Source organism: Cricetulus griseus, chromosome 6, assembly GCF_003668045.3.
Source record: "Cricetulus griseus strain 17A/GY chromosome 6, alternate assembly CriGri-PICRH-1.0, whole genome shotgun sequence".
Classification (NCBI taxonomy): domain Eukaryota; kingdom Metazoa; phylum Chordata; class Mammalia; order Rodentia; family Cricetidae; genus Cricetulus; species Cricetulus griseus.
In genome coordinates, this window is record NC_048599.1 from 114,080,194 (window position 1) to 114,102,527 (window position 22,334).

The window sequence follows — 22,334 nt, forward strand, 5'->3', positions numbered from 1 at the left end:
TCTCAGTGGCTCTGGTAGAATCATATGGTCATTTTGCCATTATCTCTTGCCTGAAGACTTATTTTTTTATAGTTAATACAGCTTTACCAGTTGGCTAAGTAGTATGTTGTCTCTGTTTTCAAAAGAAATTTCAACTGAATTTTTACTGTGACGGGAGCTGCTTGGTGTAAAATAATGGGAGAGTGTAGCTTGTTCTAATCCTAATTGGATAGAGGTTAAATTCACTTGTAGTCATTGCAGAAATACATCAGACTCAGCAATTATTCCAAGTTATACTTGTAATGAATGGCTTGTCCTCTTTGTCAGCCACAAAGATATAAGAAATAATAACTTAAAATGCATAGAATCCTAGCAGGGTGAATCTTGTGGGAACCAATCCATAGATATGACCTAGAAACTACATCACATGTAGTTTTAGAAGTGCATAATGACGATCCTGAGGGAAAGAGTCCTTCTCAACTGGGAAGTTTTTAATTGGCATGGCTACTTGGGATATAGTTACATCAGGATTGCACATCCAATTAGCCAAGAGTTTCCAAAAAATCTTCCCTGTGCTTTCTGAAGTGAGAAAAGCACATGAAAAGAATCGCAGAGCACACTTCAGCTCTCCCTTCTGTTTAGCAAGGGTAGTGAGAGTTTATAAGGAGAAATTGATGGCTGCTGTGGTCTCGAGCATCCCAGTGTTCTTCTCACACAGCCATTTGAACACCACCCTGGAACTCACTGTTCTATAATTGTCGTCTCTGGGTTGGCTGTGTCACTGTGACAACAGCAGCAGCTCGGCCAGTGGACAGCTTGAATACCTCAGACCCTGTTTTGCTGCTTTCCTTCTCCTGAGTAGAATTTGATGGAGCTGGAAATCATCACATGTTTGCATTTTCAAAAGAGGGTTCATTATTTTCATAATAAATTACATTTGAGGAAATACTTCCTCCCACCAAAAAAAAAAAAAAAAAAACAAAACCTTATACATTCTCTTTTTTTGCCTTTAAAAGCAATAGACGTGCCAATCAGATAACCATTTAGGAGTAATTGTCTTTTTGCAGTGCTTACATGTACACATCATACTTCTCAGATTGTGAGACTAGACCTCTTTCTGTTGTGGAAAGTAATCTGACATAGTTGTTAATCCTCACTGTTTTGCTCTTGTTACATGGTGAGCCAAAGGAGTTTAGCCTCCTTTTCTGGAGGCTAAATAAATCTGGTTTTTCCCTCCGTTTCACAATATAAATCTTGGTATTCAGTGTTTTATTCAAAGACTATTATTGAGGTGGTTTCCCCTCATAATCTCTTCAAGTCTCTACTTGTTTTTATATAAATTTCAGCTTCCATACCCTGGAACGGTGTAACTAAGGGATTGGATGTTAGCCTTCATTCTTCCTCAAGCAGAGGGTTGTGTTGCATGATTTACTTGGCGGACGCTTTTCATGGCACGAGTCCCGTCTTGATCCTAGTAATGGCCTGTTCTGTTTCAGCTAACTGTTTCCTTAACACACACTGTCACTCAAGTTTGGCTTCGAAGTAAACTCCAGAAGGAGCTGGACACAAACCCATTCTATCTACAAAATGATGTAATTGTTCTGCCTGCCTTGTTTCCACTGCAGGCAAGTGGAAAGATTCGGTGTGTTGGTACACTTCCCTGGCGTTACTCTGCTTCCTGTGGACTAGCACCAGTACCTGCTCTGCTGGCTGCCAAAGGTCCAGACAAGATTCCATGTGGAAACCTTCTCAGGATCAACTGTCACAGCTGTCTCAGAGTTCATCCCAGAAGCACTTGGCATAGCTTCTTCCTGACTCTTACTCTAAATACCCACACATTCATTATAAACTTAGCACATTTACAAATCCCTCATTGTCCATTCATTTGCTTGATGTTTTGTTGTGGTCCTAAACATGTTATACAAAATCTCCTTATAGAACCCTACATCAGAGAAATGGAACTCTCTAGGTAATGTAGATGAATGCTCTATGGGTAGAAACAGAGTATGTCCTCATTAAAAATAAAAAATATTCCTAGAATCGAGTTCTCAAACTAGTCATCATCTCATCATCACATGGACAAACAGGTATAGGCATCTCAGGGCATGACATAAGATTCTAGATTTGATGCCTTTCAAGTGAACCGCCCTGCATCTCTTGTCTTTACCTAGCATTCGGGTGGGAGAGGCCTGTGGCTTCATCTTTGAAGGGCTTGGTTTTAGAAAGACTGCTTTGTCACTCACTGCCTTCTGAATCCCTGACACAGTTGTTTCCAATTCTTCTGTGGTTGAAGAAATTCCCACTTACATTTAATGAACCTGAGAGTGCCTGTTCTTGTCCACTCTATGGACAAGAGTGCCTTTTGGTTCTGTCCTGCTGCCTCTGTGATGAAATCCAGGCTTGGGGGAGGGTTGAGAGTCAGGTCTAGGCACTAGCTTACAGGCATTCTCTGCCTTCTTTTCAAAGCCAAACATTTTGAGAGGAAACATAGAACGTGGAACCATTAATGAGCCAGTGTAGGCCTGGGTTTGAACAGGTATGATGGAAGGTCTCAGGCTGACCTGGTGGGCCTGGTCGGGGAAAAGAAAACTGTTTTGAAAAGCTAAGCTCCTAACCACTGAATAGTTAAGAAGGCATTTGATTTTTGTTTGGGGCTCTAGCTGGTATTCAACCCAGGTCTAAGACAGATACCATATCCCCTATGAGAAAATGGGTTGTAGTGTCAAGATGAGAATGGAGATTATAATCTGTAGTTTTTCAAGTGAGTGGGAGAGATATTCTTGTTATACCCCTTCTTTTTTATTCTAACTGAAAGAAAGCCCCCCCCCCCAAATTGGAGCTAGGGAGATGGCTCAGGGATCCTAGAGAAATAGTTGATAAAGTGCTTGCCTTGTAAATAAAAGGACCTGAATTTGATCTCCAGGACCCACGTGAAAACACAAGGTTGTAGCATTTACTCTTGTAATACCAGTGCTAGGGAGGTAGAGACAGAGTTAGCCCTAGAGATCGCTGGTCAGCTAGTCTAGCCTAAGTAGTGTGTTCAAGGCCAGTGAGATACCTTGTCTCAAAGAACATAGGTGATGTCCCTGAAAATGACACCTGAGGTTGTCCTCTCTCCTTCACTGCACACTTATCCACACACATGAACATGTGTGAACACTTTCCAAAACAAAGCCTGCCTATATTTGTATACCACTATTTGTATATGGTATACAATATATGTATAAAGTATACCATATTTATGTAGGGCATACCATATTTATATATGGTATACATATATGTATATACCATTATTTTTCTCCCAATTACATCATTACACATCCCCTATAGAGATAGTATACGTAAACATTAAAGGACAGAGTATTTTACACTGAACAAGAACTGCTTGTGTTATGTGTACATGCAATATGTTTGTATATGGCTGTTCTGTGGTGACACTCCCAATCACTGATGTCATGCTTCCAGATTTTCTTACAGCACTAGTATTTTAGCTCCTTTTTGAAAAGTAGTCATTTCTTCCAGGGCCTAAGGGTCTTTCTTAGGATCCATGAAACACTTCCCTGTATTTGGGACTCATTTTATTTCACTTGCGTTTTCTTTAGTTATTGTTAATACATGCATATGTTCATACATGCTTGCATGTGCACACCCTAGCACACCCATGCCATGACACATTTCAGAGGACACCTTTGTGGGGAGCCAGTTCTTTCCTGTCACCCTTCTGTGGATTCCAGGGATGAAGCTCAGTTCATTAGGATGCCGGGCAGTACTTTACCTACTGAGCCATCTTTCTGAGCTCTGTCCTTGACCCCTTTTAAGCATAAAGTCTAAACAAGCCAGCCAAGGAAGTAGGAAGCTGAGGAGCTGCTGTTGCTCTTCTCTTCAGCAGGGCGTTGACAGGAAGTGCAAGGAGACACCATTGCCCTGGTCTGCAGGGACAGGAAAGTGTCAAGCTTTCTTGCTGCTCTCTGGATTTTCAAGGGTGAATTCTTTTGTTAATGGCCTGGTCATCTCATAGACAATGTTATGATTTAAAGATGAAATTTACACAAAGTAAACCCTGCCACATGTGATTTTTAAGGGGTATTTTGAGCCTGCTTTTTTCACTCAGATATATATATATATATATATATATATATATATATATATATATATATCCCTCCCTCCCACCCTCCCTCCCTTGTTGACATTAATTCTGTTGATCAGTCTAGGTCCACTCTCAAAGCAGGAAAACTCAGCTCCTGCTATCCAACACTGAATATGTCCAGATTTTTAAAAAATTGTATCTGTTAATAAGGTAAACAAAAATAGTTAGCCTCAGGTAGATTTAAAGGTTTATGCTAGAAAAGAACAAACTGAGGCCTGTGGGACTTTGAAGAAAGGTCAGAATCACAGAATAAATTTAACTTTTGGGTAACTTTACTGCAGGGGGAACTTTACTGCACAGACTTTTTGGTTACCACCAGTGCCCTGCAGTGACCAGGTAACCCTTTTTAAGTCAGTTTGTAAAGGACTACCCTGTGTACCACCCCACCCCCTCCAGACAGTTACTTGGCTCACCCTAGAAACTCTACCAGCAGATTCCCCAGTGTTTCCCATGAAAAATGACTTCCCCATAGTCTCCTCTCCCAGGTCAGTACCTATGAGGCCTTCATCTGTGGCTTGCTCTAGGATAAGGCTATAAACCTTCGTACATGCTTATTACCCTTTTGCAAGTGCTTTCTTGTTGCTGTGGCTCACCCTGTGAGAATACAGGTCACCATGGAGGGAGGACAGGCATGGTAGCCGAACAGCTCTCACCTGTAGTGGCAGGAGCATTATAGCTTATATTGCTTATAGCTGGGTAGATCAGGAAGCAGAGAGTAGACATGAAGTAGGCCAGACGATAAAACTTAAAGGCCCACCCTAATAACTCACTTCCTCCAGAGGGGCTTTGCTTCCTGAAGGTTCGACAACCTCCCATAACAGCACTGCCAACTGGGGTCCACACCTTCAAACACATAGCCTGTGGGGCCACTTTACATTCGGACTACAGCCGGGTCCATGGGAGCCTTCGGAATGAGTATCTTCAGACAAGAGGAACAGGCTGTGCATAGTTTCTCCACTCTTTTCTCTAGAATGTTGAATGTTTGTCATTTATCAGGCTGAGGCCCCATATTCAAAGAAGTGAACAAATAGTCCAAAGATGCAAGCCTAGTTATGACAGAGCAGCCACACAGGGAGCATGATGGGGTTGAGGATGCTGCTCCGTGGTGCTGTTTTGATGGGCTTTCATGGGCACACTGCAGAGGCCATGCCTACCTCGTCCTACGAAGGTCAGGAGAGACTTTCTGCTGCATGGAAGTGCTGTTGAGTCCTGCAGAATAACAGTGCACTTACCATGAGAGGGATTGTTTTATGGAGCAGAGAATAGGCACTTGAGCAGAGCAGGTTCAAAGACTTACAGAGAAATATACAGTTGGGCTAAAGCCATCTTTTTCTTTTCAGCGCCATAACCAGGTGCCACAAACTGAGGGGCTTAAAACCACAAATGTCCATTGTCTTCCAATTCTGGAAGACAGAGGTCCACATTTGATGTGTCAAGAGGGCCATGCCCAGGAAAAGCCTCCCTTGTCTTTTCCTAGCTATGGCACATGGTAATAAGCAGTTCTCAGTGCTGCTGGCTAGAGCAGTATCCCGCCCTCTGCAGCCTGCATCGTCACCTGGACACCCCTGCCTTTTTATGTAATAGTTTTCCTCTTAGGATGTACCAGTCTTTCTGGACTACAGCCCCCTGGGAGGAGGGCATATCTTATCTTGATTATACCTGCAAAGAAGATCCTGTTTCAAAAGATGACATGCAGAGGGTTTAAGACTTTGACATAGCTTTTGGTGCTAACATCATTCAATAACTGGGCTTAGAAACACTGAGCAAGAGGACCAGGAACACCACTTACTTTTATAATCAGAGTCCATGAAGCCTAAATTGTAGCTATTTAGAGAACATAACATGTCCCTATCAGAAAGCCCAGGGTGGTCTATTGTATAAACCAAGCCTTTGTCAGTTCATTTGCACTACTTCACAACTTGTGGATGAATTATTTTTCTCTATTGAGTGTTGCTATGTCAGCATTAGCCAGGTATTAATTCTAGTTTGTTAAAGAGATTTTGGAGTATTCTGACATCTTCCCTGTCCCATCTAGCTCTGGGACACTTATATATCTGAGAGTATGCCACCAATCGCTTAATGTGGGTCATTGTTTTTGGTTTTTGCCTCTTTGTTGTTTTAACATGCTGGCAGAGGACTGAGCCTTAATGGGATGTCACTAGAGGATTTGCTCCATCTTAACAACTGGTTCCATGAGTTAGCCTTATCCAAACCAGATTTCATCTTTCCTGATCTCACCATGTGACTTACGAGTAAATCATTCTTTTTATTTAGTGCAAATAAAGCAACCCCCTCTTTGTCACCACTTCCCAAATGGAACCAGCATCTAATGCACATGGGTGGCTGTTAAGGAATACACTGGTTTTGTGAGTTTTCCAGGGAGACATGAACAAATGTCTGTCTACCCAAGAGAGGGCACAGATGACACACCAAGGAACCATTGGTTTTACTAAGGACAGTTATGGAAGCATCGTCAAAAGTCCCACCCCAGTAAGGGTGGCAAAACATCGAAAGTTGCTTCTGGGGCTCCTGAACAATTTACAGGCAGTTCCACTATGGTGTCTCTTCACTTCCCGCAGTGCTTGCTGCCTGTACAGCTTTGTGGGGTGGCCTTGAGAGTGCCTTGAGTTTCCATAGCTTTGAGTCTAAAAGGCGGCCTCTTCCCTCCAGGAGTGAGTGTTCCTATTTGGAGGAAACAGCCACACACTGGTGCTTGATCTTTTCCTAAGTCTCTCTAGTTTTCCTCTTCCAAGGCTGCTCAGAACTTAGCCTTCAGTCAGTTTTCACTCTCCTAGCTCTTCATTTCTAGCATCTCTGGAGTTTTTTTTTTTTTTTCTTTCAAAGAATCTAACATTTTGCAATCCATGATTACCTGTCCTGTTGAGCAAGATTTTGCAAAACAACCAAGATTGGGGAAATTCTTACTGACTGAGTCACACAGTAGATAAGCACTTAGCAAATCTTTGCTATCCACAGCCCCCTCCCTTGCTGTGTACATCCAAAACACATACCAGAAAATGCATTGAATCTGAGTTACAGGGAGAGTGAACATAGCACCTTCACTTGAGATGTGGCAATTGAGCGAAACTGACACCTAAATAATTTTAGAGCATTCGCTTCGCTTCAGCTGCATTCTTTTATACAAAGATAATTTCTCTGTGTCTTTCTTATGGCGTAAGATTCTGAACCCTTGTGTCTCTTATGCCTTTGAAATGCTTGCTCATCTTTATCTGCAGTATCTAAGGACATCGTGGTTCAGGGACAAACCTGCGGGTAATCAATATGGGAGCCTTATTTATCCCTCGCCTTCAGCTCTGCTCTTGGAGCTGCAACTATTGTCACAAGTGACCTTTTGAGCTAAGTAAATTTAAAGATGTCAAGCTGCTGGCTGGCGTTCCCTTACTTATGTAGACCAAGTGTGTCCTCCACTGTGATGCATTTATTCCATATCTCCAAATTTGTAAGACATGATATAAGTAAGATAATTTCCCTCGTCAGTTTTTTCTCAGCCTGATTTCCCTGGACTGTGGGCCTGGAACATTGCTATCCTCCAAAAGAATGAAGTGTGCTTGGTAGTCAATATACTGATGCCATATTTTGTATCACAGCCAGCTTTAGTGTAAGTCCAGGAAACGTCCAGTTTGACTCCTATGCTCTTGACTTGTGGCAGAATCAATTACATTGAGGTCATTTTGCATTCTGTTATAAGTGTTTCAGAAAACATGCCTGCTTTATCCTTCTGTCATTCTTCCCTGCTTGGAACAAAGTAGTCATTTATGGCTTTCAGTACTGGAGCTGTACATGCACATTCAATTTCTACAGGTTGACTGGTATGTGTCTTTGTCTGTGTCTGTGTCTGTGTGTCTGTGTCTGTGTGTCTGTGTGCCTATATCTAAGATTTTCTGTTTTGCTTTATTTTTTTAAGTGCAACATATTAGAGCCACTTAAAAGGAATTGTCTGGACTTCTCCCATACCCCACTCTGTAATTTCTTTTTGCTATTAGTTTTTTTTATTATTATTATTTCATGTTAAACTCCTAGATTGCTTTCCTTCCTATGGTCCTATAAGCTAAATTAGGATAAAATTCCACCCATATCTCTTTTCCAAGACAACATAAAGTAGTACTCTTCTAGTTCTGCCAATTCCCCTGCACACACTTTTTTTCCTCTCATCAAACACTTCACTGGGAAAAAAAATATATTGTGTGTTTATGTTTTATGTATTCAAACAGTATATGTTGAGCATATTTGCTACGCTAAGAAAACTGTGCTGAAAAGTAACAAAAATAGTGGGTCTGTTCTTTCTCAACATGTGCAATATAGGGTCACATTAATATTTTGGTAAGAAAGTATTCGAGGTTATTGTTGGTATCCATATTTGGAGAGGGAGTGGAAGAAAGAGCCATTATGGACCAAACTGTACTGTCTCCTGTGAGGTAGGTATTACTGGCTTTTATATAGATGAGGATACCAAGAATGTCCCAGAGCTGGTAATTGGCTGTCGTAGAACTTGAGATCACATCTCTACAGCTGTAACTGCCCTCTGTCTGTTACAGCCAAGTTTTCCTTTATGGTAAATTATTACATAAGGTGAGATTATCCAGGCAGCAGAAGAAATACATTATAGGTTTTAGTGGAAGAGGAAAACAGTTTAAAAAAATAATCATGATGGCGTCATCAATCCACAAGTTATGGCTTGTATATTAGTCAGTGTATGAGACTTTGAGAACAGTTGCATGATACAAAAACATCCTTGTGTTCCAGCATGGATTAGTTCTCTCCAACGTAGTATTTGGGAACAGTAATTAAGGTCCAAGTGTCTGTGACTGCAAAGAGCTGCAGTATAGTAACTTGTGAAAATAGTGTTGGAATGCTCATGAACATCGGTGTGCTATGATATCTTCTGAAGCTGCTTGATGAGCTTGCTTGGTTGCCGATTGTGATTAAAATACTTTCTAAACTGTAATCATAAATCCATGTCTCTGTAATGTTTTTATTTGGAAGACAGGCTATACATTTTTTTCACAGAATACCCCCTCCACCAGTGGGCTTTTTTTTTTCTTCTTTTAGTGAGATAGATTAATGTTTGTTCTCTGTGCAGCTTTTATTTCTAGCTGAATATGGTATGAGCAGTACTGGTTTCATGTAGGAAAGTGGATGAGAATGGTTTTGAGTTTAGTAAGAAGTCTGTTAGTTCCAAAATCTGGAGGAAAAGGACTGCTTTCATTTGAATTTGAAGGATGTATTTACCTTTTGGTGCTGAGAAGAAACAAGTGTGTAGGTGTATGTTTCCTCCTGAAAAAGAAGCATGGCAGGGCATTTTGTCCCAGAGTCTCTGTGATGTCTGCTGTCAGCTCACCTGCTGCAAGGCAGCCAGGCTAACTGCCTGAGATCACATGAAACTGAGTTGAGTTCTGCAGTGTATCCCAGCCTGCAGGCTCTGGGCTGAAATCACTGACCTCTGCAGTTCCGAAATGTGAACTTGAGGGTCTCCTTCTCTGTCACCTGAATTCACAACGGGCCCCTGGCGCTCCATAGCAGACACCTGGGACTGTTTTTCTCAGAAGTTTAATTGAGCATTTAAGGCTCCTCCAGAGAAGCCATTTGTCTTAAAATCTCTGCTGGCCTCCGGAAGTCCCCAGCTCTCATCAGTCATCCATACTAATTTCTAAGCATACAAAGTAAATTAAAAGACGTGGCTGTCTTTGTTAATCTTGGGCATAAAGTTTTCCATGAGTCTCGCTAAAATCTTGCTTTTGCTATTTAATTCTACAGTTGAAAACTCTGCAGCCAAGATCTGTTCCCTTTCTCTGGAAGGCAGGCCACTCCAGGACCTTCCCATCTTTGATTTCTGTTGTCCTCTGATAGGCTTTGCATGAAACATTTTCTGTGTCCATGGTTCTTTGTAGCCGGCCTGGATCTCTGTGCTCCCCAAAGGCAATCCTGCTCAGCCTGACAGTCCTTCGGTATCTGTGCCTTCTTTGTTTAGGATTCTGCAGACAAGACCTTGTGTTTTTATTTTAGTACTAAAGGTGGTTTTGTACAGAAAATTCCTCACATCCCTCAAAGCATTGTCCCCTTCCTAGTAGATCTGGCATCTTATGCATTTTTCATAGGTCTTGTGTGGTGAAGGTCACACTGGGGCATGCTATGAATATCGGTGAGCTGCGTTCTTGATTTGATCTCTCCTTTTGTGCTATGCTAGTCTTGCCTGTGATCGACTGGCCTTCTGCACCAGGGCTTCAGTTGCGTGACCTTCAGGTCTGCAGTTGCTTTTCTTACCAAGCATTTTCCTTCTGGAAAGGCTGGCTTTGTTTCCAGGTGTGTAAGACACAGTTCTCTGTACTGTTTGTATACCACCCCTCAAAGCCATATAGCACACACAGATGGGTTAGTTATCTGAGTTTGGCTAAAACAACTGAAATGTCTTTATATATACTTAATATTTTCATGTCCTAGACCAGTTTGTCAGCATGAAACGAAGTCTTAGAAAATCTGCTTGAATATGATTGCCTAGTTGAAAATCTTGTATCTCATCTTCAAATCCTACTACTTCCTTTACTAAATAAGTAAAGAAAATACTACCGATTCAATGTTATTTAAGGTAGTAGAGATTCAGAGTAGTGTGGGTAAATCACTCCCCCTTGCTCACTAACAAACTTTTCTGTTAAGCAGATGCCATTTGTACTATGTTTTCCTTTGTCTGTCCAAGCACACAGTTCAATGAGCTAAAGCAAATTTTAGGAAATCCCCTTTCCCTGAGGGGCCCTTGACAAAACAAAGCAACAGAAAGGGTAAGCTAGAAAACTCACATCTTCAGCATCATCTCTGTGCCTGTTGGGGTAGAAGTGAGGTTATGGTTGTGGGGGGTGGGCAGATAGCTGTAGGTATATACATGGGAGGTCTAGGGTGAAGATAAGTTTGGAGTTTTTTGTTTGTTTGTTTTTGTTTTTGAGACAAGGTTTCTCTGTATAACCTTGGCTGTCATGCTACTCACTTTGTAAATTGAGTCTGACTACGAACTCAGAGATCCACCTACTTCTACCTCCCAAGTACAGTAAGTTTTTATTTATATATGAGGTTTTTTTTAATTTTCCACTAACAATTCCAAAATAACAAGAACAGATATGATTGACAGCCCCCAGATTTGTTGCCATGAAATAGATTCATGACTTACTCCTTATAAACTTTAAGACTAGTTGTGCCTCCTCTCACTGATATATTTTTGGGGGGGTATCTTACCTCAAGGTAGGCCAATGTGACCTCTTTCTGAATGTCATCAGCATCAGTCCTAGAGACATTAGCAGTGACAGTCTGCCTTTTCCTTGTCTAAAGCATACAACTCAAAGTGTAATTGCTTTGAACCTATCTGTGGTTGGTGACCCAAGTTTCTGTAATTGTCAACATGCATGGCCTTTAAACTCCAAAGCAAACTTCTGCCCTGTATCTTTGCTACTTACTACCTGTGTAACCTTGAGCAGACTTGCTCAGCTCCCAAGTTTCACTGTACAAAGTAGAAATCACATACCACCTGTTGAAGAGAAAACAGTTGTTGTGAAGTTTAAATTATGAGACAATCACTCAACAGTCCATGCCACAAAAATAAGAGCTTTATTAATATAATGTCTTTGATTCCCCCCTAAATTAGCTAAGTCATCATCTTCCAATGTTTTTATTTTTTTCTCATCTTTCCCCACTTCATGTCATCTTACTTCTTTCTGTCTGTTATCTACCTTTCATTGTGTTCTTAAGGAGCCTTCCTGAGTTTAAAGTGAACATAAGCTGTTCTCCTATATTCGTGAGCAATATTTGTCTTTCTCTTTTTTGTTAACATTATAAATACACAGTGCTTCTTACTATTGTTTACTATGTTCATTGCTTTACAGCTTTAGTAATATCATAGTATATTCCAAGTCTGGCCCGAATACTGCTAGTACCTTAAACCTTAAAGTGACCAGTGTTAAGATAACATACCAACTACGATCGCCATCTGTTGGTGGTGGTTGGTGTAGACGCACATCTCCCAAGCCCTAACAGGGGAGGAGAAGAGAGGATGCACGTGAATGTTTGCACATGGATCACTTACAACCTATAAGGAAGTACACCACTATTCAGATATAGGACTTCTGGTGATTTTAGTTTTGTCAACCTAATATCTGTGTTGTAAATTCCAGTAGTATGTATTGCCTTTGTGATTAGAATAAACTAAAAAGAAATAGTTTAAAAGGGAGAAAGCTGTGGCAACAGCAGATCATTTTTTAATTAAAACTACAATATATTTGATTTGAGTCGTAAGTGGAAACTGGAGAGAAAGAAACAAAGATCTATTGCAAACTAAAGAACTTTTAGTACATTCTGAGCAGTGTTTCAGCCTTGTCCACAGGAGCAAACAGGTCTGAATGTGAATTTTCCCTTGTTATCCTCTCCCTTTGAAATTCTAATTATTCTGCAGTCACGTCTCTTAATTACACTTCATCCGTTTACTGCCAGTGCTTCCTCTAGAGTGGATTAGCTACTCTTAGCAAACAGCGTCATAATCAGGGTAGAGAGGGTTGTGGTCTGAGCCTCACTACTTTGTTGGTCAAAACCTAAAGAAATAACATAGACACAGTGGCTTCCACACAGCCATAGACCTTGAATTCCTGGGTGTGTTCCTGCTTGGTGCTCTTAGAGTGTGCATTCTCCCAGTCAGGAGCCCCCATTTACCTGGTACCTTGTACCTCTTTTTCCCTTAATGATTTTTTTTTTTAACAAATTAAGCTGCAAATGGGACCAAGGGAAGCTGTAAGTTTGGGTTTCTTTATTAACTTGTACCCAGCCATCTGTTAATTTTCTGGACACTGGCGATTGATAGTAAATGTAGATTAAGTTATAACTACCTGTAATACCCTCCCCCATGACTAAATCTTGCTACAAGTAAAGTTATCAGGACAACAATGACCATTTCACATCATGTTCTGAGTGAACAACATGGAGATGTTTAATGAAAGGGAAACCCCTTAACACTCCTCAGTGGCTCCAAATAATCACCTCGATGTGTGCAGGACAGCAACAGACTGTAACGCCATAGACAGAGTGGAAACCTTTCTACCTCTCTGTGAAATCTGTCTTTCAGTCCTGGCCCACAAGCTGATGAAAACCACAATTGAAAGTCAAACTGATAAATTTCACAAGTGCCTCTTCTACTCCTTTCTTCTTTGTAAACCTCGAACCATGTGATTGTTTCATGTTAAAACAAACAAAAACTGCTGGCCTTGGAAAGAGAGAAATCCATGTCAGCATCAAAATGGAAGGGACCATCCAGTCCATCCTTGTGTTCCTCCCCACCCCAATCTCCTTTCATAGTGGAGCTAATGAAGAGCCAGCTGCTTCTCACAGTGACTTCATAAATAGGTTGCAATGAAAACTTAGATACCATACAGTTTTTGAACTTTGGAATTTTAGGCAAATTCTTAGGCTCAAACCATGAAATTTTTTTGACCATTGACAACAATGGGAGTAATAACAGATCATGAAGATAAATGAAGTACATAGCATGTACATAACAAACCACACATAACCTCATCATTGTCCTTGGAACAGCTCTAAGGGCATAGGTAGGCAACTGTAATCCCCTTTATTATTTCTTCAGTGAATCAGACAATTAGGGCTGGCTTCTGGGAAAAAAAGATTTGCACAGGTCCTTCGGGATCAAGATGGGTAAGCTGGGATAATGGACAGATGGGATGGACATGTCTAAAGTGGCGTTTGAGATAAATCTACACAGATGGGTCCTCTTAGGAGGAGTGGTGGAGGCAGGTGACTGTTTGGTGCTTTTTAAGTAAGTCTAGACAGCATAGGGAAGGAGGGGATTTTGGAAGCATCAGAGATAGTTCAGCATGATTAAGTTCTTCATTCAGGAATGGCTGCATTGGTTCAGTCCAGGGTAACCTGAGCTTGGTGGAAGATTGGGAGAGTGAAAGTGTTATTGCATAAAGATATGGGGAGGAGATGGAGTATGTGTTAGAGATGCTTCAAGAATAGGATTTAGAAAGTGGTGGACATGAAGCAATTTTTAACTAAATACTGGCTATCTTAACAAAATATTAAGCTGTTTAAGTAAAAAGAAAGAGGTAAAGACATAAACAAAAGCTCTTGCAGAATTTGTGTGTAAAAAGAAGTCAGGAAAGAGAAATAGCATCATAAAAGAAATAAATTACATTTCTGGATAAATGTACAAATAAAAGGCTGAGGATCAAAAACTAGATGGAAGAAGGAGGCAAGGAAGTAGAATGGACACGGAAGCCCCAGATAAGTCACTGAAATGGAATGAGAGCCACCCCTGTGGGTACCGGTTCCCACGGTAAAGAGACATGCACAGTGTGCAGGTGTGAGAGTGAGTGCCAATGTCACACAGAGAAGGAAGAACTCAGTAGGGCAGGGGTGTAGTGTGGCCTGAGCGTTATCCTCTTCACACTCCCTTGCATGTCTGTGTCTTTGCCATCATGATGTGTTCAAGGCAGCAGCAGCAGAGGGGACAATGCCAACTGATGACCCTCTAAATGTCCTACTGTTTGGCTGACAAAAAGGCTGCGCTCTAAGACCTCGAGCATAGTAGCATAGCTTCAGTGACTGCCAGTCCCCTTATTCTAAGCTGGAGTCATACAATCTTTACTCTGCTTTTGGAAATGTGTGGGTGACAAAATCTAAGAAATGCTTTTATTGAAGCCTTCAAATGAGAGAATTCTGAAAATAATGAAGCATGTGACCTTGGAAGTTGAGTAGATGCTAAAGAGTAGTCTTTGTGTCTTTCCTTGTTCTTGACATTTGTGCTTCTTTACATCTATTTTTGTAAATGTAGTGATCCAAGTTGATGTTGTTATACATGCTCAGTGCTTCTTCAGGGAATTGAAGGTGTTTGTGCTGCATTATGCCTCTTGGATGTAATTATCATTGGAACCTTAAATTATCTTTACTTTCATGCCTAGTTAGAACTCATTTGACTACATGATGATACGGAGTGGAAGGAGGGGAATTAAATGGACAAGAGAGGTGGCTCATCCCATTTGTTTCTTCCAGACAAATGTATTTCAGTTGCTTTTAACATACAACTATAAGTATATAACACTCAGAGTAGTATAAAACAGGATACAGATTTCTTAGGCTGCCTAACATACTCAAGACACTTGAGTTTCTTTTATCTCCCTCTCCAGTGCCTCAGTGTGTTTGTGACATGCTGGACAAGTGCTCAACTACCCAGCTACATTCCCCAGCAATAAGTCTCACTCCATCTTTTAACCCTCAAAAGTCAGTCATGAGAAGGGCAAAAGAGAACATGTTTGAAAACTTGTAAATTAGCCATCAGGAAATTGGAATTCTAGAACTTACCAATATATTTGTGAGAAAACGCGGGCCCTAGATGCATGAAATGTGTCCTGCATATTTCTCTCGAGTTTACTTTGATTTTAAAATGTATAAATATTTTGCAAACTTTTACCTGAGTTGTTATAAAACAAGCATTGGTAACTGTGCTGCTCCTCAGCGTCTGCTCCAAGAGGGTGCAGATTTAGTGTCTGCATGTGTATATAAGTTACATTTAACCACTAGCAGCAGTGTACTAAATCAGAGGAGTCCACATTTTGCCTCTCCCCGATTTCTGACACCATAAGGATTCTAACCCCATTTCTCATGTACACAATCATTAAATAAGTGAGTAATCCCTATTCAGTCTCATAGTCTCAACCGTCCATCTTATACACATGGGCATGCTCACTCTCGACATACTAATGGTTATTACTGAGTTAGAAATTGATATTTGTAACATTTATAAATGTGGAAGTCTTTGGCAAATGAAAAAAAAATATAACCCTATCTCTTACCACTGTCTTTTAAGTTTGTTAAACATAATACATCTACAGCTGCCTCCCAGCCTATGACCACAAAGCACTGTTCCCTGAGCCAGAGTGAACAGAATAATACAACAACTTTTCTTCTGTCTGTATATCATAAAAGCTGTGTGGGTTGTAGAACTTTTAATAGATCTGTGGCCTTGTGTTTGGCTTTGTAGTTGACCACAGACATAATGTTACCCAAAAGGAGAAAAAAAATTGTATAGAGTATACAGTGCATTTTTATTTCCCTGAAGATTGTCAGGAAAGTACCTGTTCTTCAAAGCTAGACATCAGGCTTAATACAGAGCTTCAAAGGGGAAGGCTGGCCATTCCATTTTAGTTAAGTTCAGAATTCTCATCGTGTGCCCCTTAGTAGAGAACATTTTGTCCTTTAAAGTTTTCAGATGTTGGGGAAAAAAATAAGTGTGTTCTTTGGACTTCAACATGAATAAGACTTCCTTAATGGCTTCTCCTTGTTCCCTTTTGTTTTAGATATGGGAAAATCGTCTCCACGAAGGCAATTTTGGATAAGACGACCAACAAGTGCAAGGGTACGTTTCTGGGGGCAGTCATTTCCTCGGTCATAGCCAGTGATGGAAAGGTCTTAGGTTTCACAATTAACCTCATGGTGTTAAAAAAGCAAGTCTCATGTGCCACCCAGTTTCTGTCTTGCACAATGTCAGCATATTGCTTACATTTGTTTTGTCCCTCATGGAGTTTTGGCTGGAAACCCCACAACTAGCAGTTTGCCAGAATTCTGGATTTGGCGCCAGTAGAGTTAACATGTAAAATACAAGTTGGCATTTAGCCCCTGCCTCTAAAGGGGGGAGTAGAGCTAGAGAATAGCTTTTCTTTCCTGAGCCCAGGGAGATTAGAGCTGCTTACTGGAGACTATTGGACTGTACCAAAGAACTGAAAAGATTACATATTGTGTAAATTGGCTCTATTAATTAGAATAGAGTAGTTTTAAGCAGTACTTAATTACATGTTTCAATACTCCCGATTGTTCTCTGCTGAATGCCTGTTGACAATATTGGCGGCAGGGAGGAGAGAACCATTTTCACTGACCAAATTGTACCAGGGAAGGGAGGTCACGCGCCCCTTTGAAATATGCTGCTGCATTAATTTGATGCACTGACCTTCAGTTTTCCATGCAATTAGGATGAGCTCATCCAGCTCCTTGAGCTTCAAGTGAAAGCGTCCAGAGCCGGGCAGTGCAGATGCTCTGCGCATCTGACTTTTAATGATCCTGCATCTTAACAATAGGCATGTGATTTCTAGGAAAATGGAAGAATGGAGTCAGCTGACTTTGAATCTAACTACTGACCCCAGGAATTGAAGCAGGGTTGACAGGAATAGGCAGAGAAGGCAAATCTCCTCATTAATTAGACCCCAGTTTTTCAAGTAGTGGTGATGGAGCATTGGCTTAGCAATGAAAAAGGCAGAGAACATAAATGAAGCCTAGGGTGAGGCCTCCCCTTGTAAGCCAGTCCTTTCCTTTAATCTAGACTTGAAGTGGTTCATTGTATTCTTTCCTCTTCAAAGTGCCTAGATTTAAAGGAGCTATTGTGGCAAATATCTAAGCCCGTGTTTAATCAACATGGCATATTAAGGCAGTTTTGCCTTAGGACACTGAATAGAGTGTGCTTTATGTAGAATGGTACCCAATAAATATTTAAAACGAATTAAACCAGAGAGAGTAAAATGCATGCAGAAATGCATGCACTTTGTTGCCAAGATTAGTCTTATTTAGCATCAATAAATGATTTGGGAGATCAGACACACACACACACTGTCTTTTGGTTTTATGGAGAAAAATAGGCTCTTGCCAAGCACAAAGCAGGAAGCTGATTTCAAAAGTGAACTTCAAACTGGGAGAGAAATCACAGTGGATAAATGGTTTTAGTCTACCATAGTTCCCTCCTTTCTTCCTCACTCCTGAAGAATCTGATGTGGCAGTTCATAGTGATGAAAAGGCAGAACTGACTCTGAGTATGGGAGAACCCGTCCTCCCCGCTGAACTCTCTAGCACCAGACTGAAAGCCACTGCTGTGTGCTCTTCTCCAATGGCTGCCTCTTTCTTAGAAGCCAGAATTCTACTCCATCTTCATTGTGGTCAGGGCAAGGGCCTGAGTAAAAAGGAAGGACAGCTAATCTCACACTACCATTTGCAAAGCTGCATGATTGGAAAGTGCCCACAGATAAAGTAGAGAGATTGATGAGGCTTCTAAACAAAAGTATGGCTGGTTCAGAGCTCATGTTTCATCCAGCAAGTCTCCCGGACACCTTCCTCATCAAGCCGGTCTTAGGCAACACTGCCCTGAAGGTGGGGCCAGGTATGGCCCTTTCCAAGATTCTCAGTCTCACTAGTGTCTGGGTAGTGGGCAGCTGTGTAGGGTGCGGACTATAGGTGAGGGAAGATGATCAAGACTGGGTTTATAAAGTTACGAAGGCCAGAACAAATAATGGGGGAAGTAATGTTGAGACAAATGAGAAGTAACATTTTGGTTATTATAAAGCCAGATAACATGCCACCTACAGTAACTTGCTGTGGTCGGTATATGTATATGTGTGTGTAGTCTTTCACATATGATAGTTTGGGTAAGTATAGATAAATTACTACTTAAGAGATTATAGAGAATTACTATAAATGAGAAACATTATGTTAATTTTTGTTTGTTTGTTTGTTTGTTTTTGAGATATAGCTTTGTAGCTTTGGAACCTGTCCTAGAACTTCTTTGTAGACCAGGCTGGCCTCAAACTCACAGAGAGCACCTGTCTCTACCTCCCAAGTGCTGGGATTAAAGGCGTGCACCACCACCACCTTGAATACAATTTTTAGAGATTAAATATATTCAAGTATTAAATACAATTTTTAGAGGTTAAATATATTCAAGTATTTCACATATGACACCAAAAGATCATAGAAGGTCATTTATTTGGGGGCTCTATTTTGGGCAAGTTAAGCTGAAGAAAGTGTTAAATCTAAATAAGGTGCATTAGTTGTTGAAAATTCAGTTGGTATTTTATATTTCAATTTTTGTTAAAATTTAGCAAGCAACAGGTTTGTACCAGTAATGTCATAGGCAAGCTTGGGCAGAAAAGTTCACAAAGACTTGACTGAGAAACTGAGTTACAGATGAGGGCACGGATGTACATTAACACATAAGAATAACATGGGTGGGTATAAATCAGTCTGATAAAGTGAGGGCAGAAAAAAAAGTATTGTCAAAGAATGAATATGTGTTTGATAGAAACCAAAGCAGAAATACAAAGCAGGACTCTGCCCAGTGTTCAGTCATCTCACAATGGGGGCAGACTTCAGTAAGCAAGATGAATATGACTACTCATGGTCTTGGGACCTGATGTCTTTCACGTCCTTGGGTCATCAGTGAGCAAACCTGCATGTTACTTAGTGAGCCCCACCTTCAAAGACAGCTGCATCCCTTTTTATACAATGAGATCTAATTAATTCTATAAACCTTACATAAAATTGTATAGGTCTTGCCTTTACTTGAAAGTAGCACAGATAAATGGGCAGCACACAGTTGCATGACTACCTATTTTGTTTCTCTTCAATAAATGGTTATGAATTCCTAGAGTAGGATTCAACAAAGGCCAGAAATGCATGCTAACAATGACTGAATGCAATAATAGTGTGTTTCTCTTATTAAGACAATAAAAACAAAGAATGGTCCAATTAACATGAGCAGACTGCAACTTCAAGTACAACCAATAGCATCATAGTGGAGATGCTCTGCTTATTGTAATGTACTGGAGGTGGCAGAGATAGTAAAAGGAAGTGTACATCAGTAGGGGCTGCATCATTTCAGGGTAGCAGGGTGTTGGTTTATGATCTCCAGAAATTGTGCAATTGTATGAGAAAAACCGAGGCAGAACTTGCCTGAGAATCAATCCCCCTGACACCAGCACAACACTCTCAAAATTACTATTACTTCATAAATTCTAAATATCAATAATAGGCCTGGCTCCTCTCCTTCACAACCTACTAAATTGTGCCTTTCTTTTTCCAATGATACTTATTAAAATTAAGTTGAGAGCCAGATGTGGCAGTGCATGTACTCATGAGGCTGAGGAGGAGTGCAGGTCCTAGGTAGCCTGTGCTATGTTGTGAGACCTTGCCTCAAAGGAAAACTTTAAAAATGGAAATAAATACACATACATCTATGTACGCACACAGGTATAATAGAGACATATGCCTATATAAAAATAAAATTTCATGGTATTTGGGCTAGGTTTCTAGCTAGTGTCTTAAATTGCACTAAATATGCTTGCCTGTTCCTCAGTGTATGAAGAATTATTGCAATGAAAACTGTGATTGTCTGTTTTCATGCAGTGATTTCTGATGGATGTACAAGTGTCATGGGCTCTTTGTTCTATCCTGTGGCAGTCCTTCTTGCTAGTCTGCACCACTAGGTGCCATCCATGTGTATATTTTCATGCTACCTACCCACCTCAGCCCTCCCCCTCCTAATTTCCTGTTTTGATTTGTGGCCTGGAACATACATGATGAACTCATTAACATTGTTTGTGAAAACACTGAAAATGAGCACCGAAGTGGCCTTTCATAGGTGTGTTTTGCTATATTGCCTGCTGGTGCCATCTTTAGTCTTTACACAGAGATGGATAAAATAACTATTTCAGATATCTGGAGGCATGTTCATTCTCTCCTTTATTTTGAAGAGAGCTAATGTTATTTTAGATAAGTGAGTACTTTTACTATGTGCTAAAATTTATATTTTAGTATAAATGTTTATACTTACTTTACCTTAGAAAACTAAGGGATAGTCTATAGAACACATTATTTTTTGTTTTTATCACTTTTTAGCTCAGTCATACAGCTCCATCTTTTTGTTATATCCTTTAGAAGTTGTCTGAAGTTGTCTCTAACAACACCCCCAATGCTCCTTCATTTATTTATTTTACCTTGATCAGCAACTTAAATGTCAGGTGTTTTCCAACTCAACTATAGGACACCTGAGAAGATCTTTAAGAATACAAAGCTCAAGTCCCCACCCATACATACATACACACCCATACACACGCACACACTCACATAAACACCCATGCATACATACACATACACTCACACACACACACCCATAAACACACTCACATACATACATACACATACACACCCATATACACACACTCATAAACACACACACCCATACATACATACGCACTCACACACATACACACACACACACATACCCATAAACACACTCACCCATACACACACACACACTTTTAAGGGATGCTTTGAAGCCACTGCACCATGGACACATCTACTTATATCAGAGCCAAAATGAAGTCCTTTTTTAAAAATCACTTCACATAATCAAAAGGTAGTGTCTTAAGAAGAGTGTCTTTTGAATTTCAGGTTATGGTTTTGTTGACTTCGACAGTCCTGCAGCAGCCCAGAAAGCTGTCTCTGCTCTGAAGGCTAGTGGAGTCCAAGCTCAGATGGCAAAGGTGAGTGGAGGCCTGTGTTCCTGAAGGTTGCTGCCCCTCCGACCTTCCTAACACTGCCATGCACCCAGGCATCCTCAGCAATAGAAATTATGCAAAGGCTTTCTTTCTCATAGTCTAAAGGAGGTCTGGCAAATGTATATACTTTACATAGTAACTTATGCAACCTTATAAGTAAATCCAGAAATAGCACCTGATTTTCTTAAATAATCAGAATTCCAGAGGCTTTAATATCGATACTGTTTTCTAAAAATAGAGCTTTATAATAGAGCTTTGGGCAATGGCCCAAAGAATTAATCCATCTAAGCACACCTCAAAGGGAAGGTAATGGGATATGTATATCTCAAAAGCAGAATAAGTATTTGGGGAGAGGAGGGAAACCAGCAAAAAGAGATAAGGAGTGAGGAGGGTAAATAACAAATATATATATATATGTGTGTGTGTGTGTGTGTGTGTGTGTGTGTGTGTGTGTGTGTGTGTGTCACAGTGAAACCCATCCCTTTGTGTGATAACCAGAAGATTCATTTAGTAAGGTAATTGGGGGAGGGGATTGGAAGATGGCTGGTTGGTAAAATGATTGCCATGCAACCATAAAGACTTGAGTTCGGCTCCCTGGAAGGCATGCAAAAAGCCAGGCTCGGTGGAATACTTCAGGAATCTCTGTGCTGGACAGGGAATAGAGGCTGTCACAGGCTTGCTCGCCAGCCAGTCTAGCTGAATTGGTGAACTCCAGGTTTAGTGAGAGACCCTGCCAAAAAGATACAGTGGAGAGCTATTGAGAAAGTCATCTAATGTAAACCTCTGGCCTCCACACACTGATGCACAATTAAAGACAGAAAAGGTAA

General features: G+C 40.7%; 1 protein-coding gene across 6 annotated transcripts in view; it reads left to right on the top strand.

The window, feature by feature from the left end:
• Positions 1-22,334, top strand: part of Rbms1 (RNA binding motif single stranded interacting protein 1) — a 211,102-nt gene that overhangs the window by 149,113 nt on the left and 39,655 nt on the right. For all 6 annotated transcript variants that reach the window (XM_027420336.2, XM_027420339.2, XM_027420337.2 and 3 more), the window contains exons 3-4: positions 16,489-16,547; positions 21,401-21,492. In XM_027420336.2, coding sequence (XP_027276137.1) covers positions 16,489-16,547; positions 21,401-21,492 — 151 coding nt within the window. The remainder of the gene's footprint in view (positions 1-16,488; positions 16,548-21,400; positions 21,493-22,334) is intronic.